Source organism: Lepidothrix coronata, unplaced genomic scaffold, assembly GCF_001604755.1.
Source record: "Lepidothrix coronata isolate B3197 unplaced genomic scaffold, Lepidothrix_coronata-1.0 Scaffold285, whole genome shotgun sequence".
Lineage (NCBI taxonomy): Eukaryota > Metazoa > Chordata > Aves > Passeriformes > Pipridae > Lepidothrix > Lepidothrix coronata.
In genome coordinates, this window is record NW_016690465.1 from 467,562 (window position 1) to 476,390 (window position 8,829).

General features: G+C 59.2%; 1 protein-coding gene across 1 annotated transcript in view; it reads right to left on the minus strand.

Annotated features, from left to right (window-relative positions):
- The window catches only part of LOC108508210, a 37,580-nt gene that overhangs the window by 9,320 nt on the left and 19,431 nt on the right, over nt 1–8,829 (minus strand). Inside the window, exons 3-7 of the mRNA XM_017836829.1 lie at nt 7,882–8,008; nt 6,164–6,277; nt 5,821–5,931; nt 3,952–4,864; nt 2,681–2,723 (exon numbers count right to left, since the gene is read on the minus strand). Of these exons, the coding sequence (XP_017692318.1) occupies nt 2,681–2,723; nt 3,952–4,864; nt 5,821–5,931; nt 6,164–6,277; nt 7,882–8,008 (1,308 nt within the window). The remainder of the gene's footprint in view (nt 1–2,680; nt 2,724–3,951; nt 4,865–5,820; nt 5,932–6,163; nt 6,278–7,881; nt 8,009–8,829) is intronic.

Below are 8,829 nucleotides of genomic sequence, written 5' to 3' on the forward strand. Positions count from 1 at the left end.
ACTGGGGCTCTTCCCGGGGTAACTGGGGCTCTCCTGGGGTAACTGGGGGGAACTGGGGCTCTTCCCGAGGTAACTGGGGGGAACTGGGGCTCTCCTGGGGTAACTGGGCTGACAGGGAAGAGGCTGGGGGGAACTGGGGCTGTTCCCGGGGGGGGCTGGAGAGAGAGTGAGGAGAGATCGAGGGGAACTGGGGAAGGACTGGGGGGAACTGGGGAGTAGCTGCTAGGAACTGGGGGGAACTGGGGCTATTGTCGGGGGAACTGGGGAAGGACGGGGGGGAACTGGGGCTGTTCCCGGGGTAACTGGGCTGACAGGGGGCACTGGGGGGAACTGGTTTGACTGGGGTGGGGTGGCGCAGTGAGAGGGGCAAGTGGGAGAGACTGGAGGGCACTGGGCAGGCACTGGGGTGTGCTCGGTGCGACACCGGGGGGGGGGGAGGCCCCGGGGCGGCTCCCCCCGCCCGTCCCCGCCCCGTCGGGCCCCCCCGCCCTTCCCCGCGGCCTCGGGCCCCGCGGGCTCTGAAATGGCGGCCGGAGGCGGCGGCGCCGTGGAAATGGACCCACCAACACCCCCGGCCCCCGGGACGGACCCCAGGGCGAGACCCCCAGGACGGGCCCCCCCACGGCCCCCCGCGCTGGACCAGACTCTCCCCTCCCGACCCCTCCTGTCCCCTCCACCTCATCCTGTCTCATCCCATCCAGTCTTGTTCTCTCCAACCCCACCCCATCCCTCTCCATCCTGTCATGCCCTGTCCAGTCTTATGCCACTTTTATCTGTCCCACCACGTCCTGTCCCGTCAATCCCCCCTGTCCCATCCCATCCCATCCATCCTGTCTCATCACACCCTGTCCCATCCCATCCCATCCCATCCCATCCCATCCCATCCCATCCCATCCCATCCCATCCCACTCCATCCACCCTGTCCCCATCCCATCCATCCTGTTGAGTCTTGCCTAGTCTTGTCATGTCCCATCCAGTCCCACTCTACCCATCCCACATCTTGTCCCATCCCATTCCAGCCCTCCTGTCCCATCCTATCCCATCTGTCTCATGCAGTTTCATCCTGTCCCATCTCATCCCAGCCCATTCATCCTGTCCCCCTGTACCCTATTCTATCCCACCCACCCTATCCCATCCCATTTCATCCCATCCATCCTGTCCCACCTCATTCCATCCCCGGGCCATCCCATCTGCCCTGTCCCATCCCTTCCTGTTCTGGCACAGCCCCTGTCACACGGCCCCACTGCCAGTCCGGACTTTGGGGACCCGGGGTGACAATGGGGGGAAGTTGGGAACAACAAACACGGGGAAGGGCAGGAAACCCTTTGGTTTGTGGGAAAAGGGAGGGGATGAGGGGCGACAGGATGAGGCACCTGCCTTGGAGGGGTACAGGGGTGTGACAGCAGGTGGGGACCCCCAATTAGAGACCCCCCTGTCCTGGGCTGTCCCAGGGATCTGCAACCCCCATCCAGGAGTGATCCATTGGGAGGGAATGCCAGGACCAGCTCTGGGATGGAGGGTGTCACTGCCTGGAGTCTGTACATCCCAGTGCAAGTGGGGAGTCTGGGATCCAGGGCAGCTGCTGGGTGGAGGGAGTGCCTGATCCTGGCTCTGGGAGGCTCCAAGCTGTCCCTGTGGAGATCCAGGCGTTTTTATCAGGTGTGTTCATTCCCATGAGCGGATCTTCGTCGTGATCAGCCAGAGTGGGATCGGGATGCAGCCGTGTCCGTGGAGTGCCATGTCCTGTCCCCCGGGCTCAGGCCCTGTGTGTAGCTGTGTTTATACACACACAGCACACGTGTGCAATGTAGAGGGACATCCGTGTGTCCTCATGGAGTCTCCGTGTGCTCGGAGCCGTGCTCGGCCCACCACCAGCCCAGATCCCACGAGATGCTCTTCCCCGAGCTCTCCCCTTTTCCCTCCTCCCCTTCCTCCTCACCACTGCGTGTGGGGCAGCCCCACCCCATCCCATCCGGGGGCTCTGGAGTGTGGGGGATCCTCACTCTGGGGTCACTCACTCTGGCTCTGCAGGTACCTGGCATGGATTGGGATGGGAGGGGATCCAGCCTGGCCAAACCCAAAGCCAGGGATGTGTGGGCCACAAGTGCCCCATCCCCACCGTGGCTCCAACCCACGGGCTGCCCTGTCCACATCCCACATGTGGTCCCAAGCCAGAACAACCCCTCGGGCATTGCTGGAGCTCTGGGGAGGCTCTGGTGGAGCCAGGGAGATCTGGGAGAGGGGAACATCCCCCTGTGCTGGGCTCTGGCAGGAAGAGACACTGGGCTGTGGGGGAGCTCCTGGGAAGGGCAAAGGACCCTGTGTGTGGCACCAGCCGGGGCACCCTTTAAGGTCCCTTCAAACCCAAACCATTCTGGGATTCCACAATCCCAGCTCCAAAGCAGCCACAGCCACCGGTGCTTCTCCCGGCACGGGATATCCCGGCTCTATCCCACTGCAGAGGGATGAGGGAAGTGACCCCTCATCCATCCATAGCCCTATCTGTGCGTGACACAGGCTGGCTCACAGATCATAACCCCAAAATCTGCTTCCAGCAGAGGAAAAGGTAAAAACACAAATCCCAAATGCCGGACGCAGCACCCGGAGCAGCCTCGTTTGCCAGGCTTGGCTCCACGGATGCTCAGCTTGGCTTGTGCCGTTCACCTGTCCCACAAATTACCTGGAAAAGCTCCCAAACAACAGCCAGGAGCAGGGCGAGGGAGCTGCAGGAATCGGCAAGGGGCTGCCATGGCTCATCCCACACGGAATTCAGAGTGGAAACACTGTATTGACAGACTTTACAAAAGTTGTTACAAAACACGGTCACAAACCAGCAGCTGACGATACACAGCGAAGAGACACCACGTACAGGCACCTCGGAACAACACCAACAGCTCCAGAAGTCAACCAATATTTACACAAACGGCTGGAAAACTCTGGGCGTTTATCGCATAACATGGAAGTGTTTTAGAGCAACTGTGAAATATAGTGTCACACCTTTCCTTGTAGTATTATCATCGTCATAATAATTAATAATAATAATAATAGTTCATAATAATAATAATAATATACTACTTCTAGGTTAACTAAAAACCAAACAGCTCTTTACAGGGGTTAGGAGAAGCTGCTTTCACTCGTCTGACTTACCTGAGTGAGACCAAACCCAGTTAAAAAACAGTAATAAAATCACCTTCACTGACAGGAGTCCGTGTGTCGGCCCAGCAGCGCCATCCCCTCGGGCCAGAGGGAAACCACAGCCTGGCTGGTGCCAGAGACACCCTTCCAAAGAAGGGAGGCGTGATCCCACCACGCCTCCAAACGCTGCCCTTCCCGACTCCTCCTGCTCCAATGTCCTCAGCCCCTTCTCCTGCACCTGCTTTCTCTCACCTTGCTCTTTGCCGTGCTCTCCTCTCCGCTCTCCCGCCTTCCACAAACCCCGTGTCGTGCCCTAACCCACCTCTCTGCCTCGCCTCTCCTCCCTTCATCCCAATCCCGGCCTCGCAGCCTCTTGGGACACGGCGGCACAACGGGAGCGGGCGACCAGCTGCCTGGGAATGGCACCTTCCTTCCCTCCTCCCTCCTCGCGCTTCCAGCCTTGCAGTGAAACGAGTGGAAAAAAGAAAGCGAAAGCTTGTCACTCCTGAATATGCACAAAGATAGGTGGGGGAACACCTGCTAAATACGGGCCCCGGAGAATCGCTCGGGATTATTCTCTACAGGCAAAATCCAACCCTGCGCAGGGGCCGCCGCCGCGGCGGGACAGCCACGGGACCCCGCGGGGCCGCAGAGGTGCCTGGGCCGGCCGGTCAGAGTTTGTAAGAGGAATTCCTTGGATGCTTCACCAAAGCTTTTGTAGCATGACCACATGGATTAGCTGCGATACAAGTCACCCGCCATCATGCTGCGCCGTCACGGTCACCGCGAGCCCTCCTGCCCCGGCCCCACCTCGGCTACTGCGTAGTCTCTTTTTTCACGCAGAAATGCTTGGTTTGGGTCCCCGCCGACTCCAGGCCCAGCTGCGAATCCTCCGTGGGCCGCGGGTTGCGGGAGTGGATTTTCTGGTGGCAATTCAGGGACTCTTTGTAGCGGAAGTGCTTCCCGCAGACGGGGCACTGGTAGGGGGTCTCCCCGGTGTGCACCCGCCAGTGCTTGAGCAGGTGATCCCGGCGGATGAAGCTCTTCCCGCACTCCGTGCACTGGTAGGGCCTCTCACCGGTGTGGATGCGCTGGTGGCGGATGGCTTTGGAGAGGTCTCGGAAGTCCTTCCCGCAGTAGGTGCACGTCAGCGGCCCGTCGCCCTTCCCTGTGTGCAGCTTCTGGTGCAGGATAAGACTCACTTCCAGGCTGAAGCTCTCCTTGCACTGGGAGCAGGTGTAAGGCCTCTCCACCATGTTGTTCACCTGGTGCCTGACGAGGCCGTACTTGAAGCCGGAGCCCTTGTCGCCGTCGGGGCGCTTGGACGGTTTGGAGCGGGAGGAGCCCTGGCCCTTGGGCTTGGATTTCTGCCAGGGGCCCTCGCCGCGCTCCAGGGACGTGCAGGCCTCCTCCCTGGCGTGCGCCTTCTGGTGGGTGGCAAAGAGCTGCTTGTCCAGGAAGCTCTCCCCGCACTCGCAGCAGATGTAGGGCCCCTTTTCCGCGGCTCCTTCCTCGGGAGGATCCTTCTTGGCCAAGTCCCTCCTGCGGCGCACGGAGCGTCTCAGCCCGTTGCCCGCTGCCGTTCGCTGCTGCGGGTCCGACCCGCTCTGGCTCTTGCTGCTCGACTGCATCTCCTCCTCGGGGCCGGAAAAAACATCTTCCCACTTCCCCGCCAACGACCTGGGAAGCTCCAGGCTCTCGGGGCCTTCCTCGTCGCAGGGCTGTTCGTCTGGCAGAGCAGAGCACTCGTCATTTGCGGAGACAAGAACCGGGTCGTTATTTACACCACAATTCCCCCGGGGCACGGGTGGGCTCTGCTGTGCACACCCAGCTCAGTGCCTGGCACTGCTGTCCCGGGACACAGGCAAGGCCAAAGGGATTTGACTTGGAATCACAGAATTGTTAAGGCTGGAAAAGCCCTCGGAGACCATCGAATCCAACTGGTCCCCCAGCACTGCCAAGGCCACCACTGACCCGTGTCCCCAGGTGCCACATCCGCAGGGCTTTTAAATCCTTCCAGGGATGGGGACTCCACTCCTGCCCTGGGCAGCCTGTTCCAATGCCTGACAATCCTCTGGGGCAAAAAATTCTCCCAGTATCCAACCTGACCCTTCCTTGGTGCAACTTGAGGCCGTTCCCTCTCCTCCTGTCCCTTGTTCCCTGGGAGCAGAGCCCGACCTCCCCCGGCTCCCCCCTCCTGTCAGGGAGTTGTAGAGAGTGAGAAGGTCCCCCCTGAGCCTCCTTTTCTCCAGGTTGAGACCCCCCAGCTCCCTCAGCCACTCCTGGTGCTCCAGACCCTTCCCAGTTCCCTTCCCTTCCCTGGACATGCTCCAGCACCTTCCTGCCCTCAAACATATTATAATATGATATATATAATCTAGCTATATATAGCTGGCCAAAGAGAAAAAGTGGGTTCCTCAGCAGGAGATGTAAAAGGACAGGTCTTGTTGTTTAGGATAAAGGCAAAAAAAATTGTGGAAAGGGGAGTAAAATCTCTTTTCTTCATGGGTTTGGACAGTGCCTGGGGCCGAAGGGTCTCCCATGGTATAAACAGTGACTCAAAGTAACTATCAACACTGAAATTCTGGAAAAGCATCATCCAGAACAGCTGAGCTGCTCCTGGGAATGAGAAGCAAAAGCACATCCAGACAAGGGACACTTCCCAAAGCAGGTCAGTGCACTCACATGTACCGGGGACCTCCATGCTCTCCTCTTCCTCAGAGCCCTCGTGGCTCTCAGCCAGAGTCTCCTCGTATTTACCCCACGAGCTCTCGTCGGGCCCAGGGAAGAAAAACTCTGCACGAGAGAAAACAACAGGAGTTACACTCCCACCTCCCAGCTGCTTCAGAGGATTCCGGCAGAGATGGATGCACCGGGTGGGGGACAACTGGGAAAGTCCCCCTGCACCCGGGGACAGAGAGGACAAAACCGCCCCACATCTGCTTCCACCTCCCCACCTGGAAGGACTTAAAACTCGCCCATGAATCGGATCTCAACCCCAGAGAGTCCCAGGGATCTCGTGGCTCACCGCTGCTGGGGTCTGTGGGGGTTTCCCCTGCCTCCGAGTCCTCCTGCTCCTCGGCGTTGGGATCCTCTCCCTGCTCAATCCGGGACAGCATGTCAGGCTTGGAAATGGCAGCGTCTGCACAGAAAGAGAGGATCAGGGTGTTTCCCCTGCCCTCGTGGGACAGGAACTCAGACCTTCGCCCACCAACCTTCCTTTGCTGGGGAACGGAAAGAGAGAGGCTTAGGAAGGTGCTCCCACCCGTGTGCACCTCTCACCTTGTGTGGGCCCTGGACTGAGCGATGCAGGAGCACACTCTGCTCAGGTGAGGAGCAACTCCCAGCCTGCAGTGTGAGGAGGAGAATAAGAAAATGCATCTGCACTCACCTCCAGGCTTCCTGTCTTCTCCTCCCTAAGATCCATTGCAATGGGGACTTCAGCTCGGGGACAGCACCAGAGCTGTCAGCAGTGCCCTCCCCGTGTGGTTCCCTCCAGCCAGGACTGCTCCTCCTACTCCTCCAAGCCACAGGCTGCCCATGGATTTTGGGAAAGGGGACAATCACCTTTTCCCCTCGAGCAGAGAGCGGAAAACTTCATTTCCAGACACGTGTGAGTCTCTGGGGATTAAATTCCACCCCTGCTCTGGTGGATCTGTTGGCCTTACACCAGAGCCAACCCCCTAGACCTTGTTTCTCAAAGGAAACCTTTGGACAAAGCACAGACACGTTTTTCTAAGCTCCAGGCTCAGGTGCCCAGATCCCCTTCATTGGGACCATTATGTTTCTGTGCCTCAGGAACAGGACACAGGATGGCTTTGTAAACAGGAGAATGGGGGGCAGTGTTTACACCTCACCTTCTTCCCTGGTGCACAGGGACTGCACAAGACCTCTGTTCAAAGAAATAAAGGAAGAAAGGAGGAGAAAATCCAGGACAAAAGGCCTGGATTGGGCAGAGCTGCATGGAGGGAGGTGGGTGAGCCTGCCCTTGGCACAGGGAAGTGCCTGAGTGCCAGGGACGGTGTCTGTGCTCCCACCCACTGTCCAGCCAAGGCAAGGTCATTTCTGAGAACATGTTGTGAAGGCAACATGTTCCCCAGAGGGAATTCCCGCAGCCAGGACTGGCAGGAGCGAGTGGAGTGCATTCCTTCAGCTGGGAATGCTGTGCCCTGAGCTGCTGAGGGGAAAGCAGAAAGCAGAGCTCAGCTTTGCCTGCAGCTTCTCCCCAGCTCTGCCCCAGCAGCAGATCGAGCAGGACTCACTCCCTGGGGCCAGACAGAGCACCCAGGCAGCGCTGACAAACCTCTTCCTCATGGAAGAGCCATGGAAAGGGCTGGAAGGACCCTCAGAGGCAGGGCACAGGGCACCCCTCTGCTGCCTGAAGGGGCCAGCAGGCTGATGCACCCAGAGCAGTGGATCTGTGGGCCTTGGCATGACAAAGGAACTCCTCTATTCCTCAGCTTTGCCTGGATTGAGGGTCCTCTCACTTCCCCACCTCCTCCTCCTCCTCCTCCTCACAACCCAGGTGCTCTCCTGGCCACGGGGGCCACCAGGGATGTCTGTCCACCCATCCCCTGAGCTGGTGAGGGCTGAGCTCATTGCCAGGGCTGTGTAACACCTTCCCAAACCAGTACACCATCCCCCTCCCCGCTCCTGCTGGACGCGGCGCTGCTTCCATCCATCCACCAGTTCCCGGGAAAAGCTGGTGCCCCAGGGGGCTCAGGGCAGACCCCAGCCCGTGGTTACCCATGGAGATGACGGCCTCGTAGTTGCCTTTCATGATGTGCCTGTACAGCTCCTTCTGCCACTCGTTCAGGCTCTTCCACTCCTCCTCCGAGAAGCTGAACGAAGCGTCGTTGAAGGCCACGGGGACCTGCACGGGGAAGCATCAGAGGGTTTGTTTCTTGTTTAAGGAAACACCTGGCGGTGTTTTCTCACTCAGTTCTCTCCTTTAAGCTCCTCAAGCGTCGCACAGGACAGTCCCAGGCGGGAGCACTGGGTCCTTCCCACGCGCCTCATCCCCCAAGGGACACGACAGGGACTTCCCCTGTCCCCTTCTGTCACCTCCCCCCTGCTCAGCCTCCTCGTGCCTTCACAGGCTCTTTTTCACCTCGTTTTCGACACAATTCGGCTGCTCATCACCCCTGGGCAGGCACCACTGGTGTTCCCAAACCCCCCAGGCACACGGGGCTGAGCCACACAATTCCACATGACCCAAGCACGGCTCCCCCTCCCCCAGGAGTCTGTGACCCCCCCAGCGCGATTTGGGAGGATCACACGTACATAATGAGGGGAACATAATTATATAATTAACACAACTCCGTAATTAACACAACCAGAGGTCTGTAATTAACACAATGGGACCTGTGCTGGTGCTTCTCTCCCAATGCCGAAGGGAAGGCCCTGCTGTGGGGGAACTGCTGCTCAGCACCGCAGCTGCCCCAAAATGGGACTGGAGAGCAGGGATACGGGGCTGAGAGCACTGGGTATGGGGGCTGGGAGTGCAGGGCACGAGGCTGGGAGTGCAGGATATGGGGCTGGGAGTGAAGGGATATGGGGCTGGGAGTGAAGGGATATGGGGCTGGGAGTGAAGGATATGGGGCTGGGAGTGCAGGATATGGGGCTGGGAGTGCAGGATATGGGGCTGGGAGTGCAGGATATGGGGCTGGGAGTGCAGGATATGGGGCTGGGAGT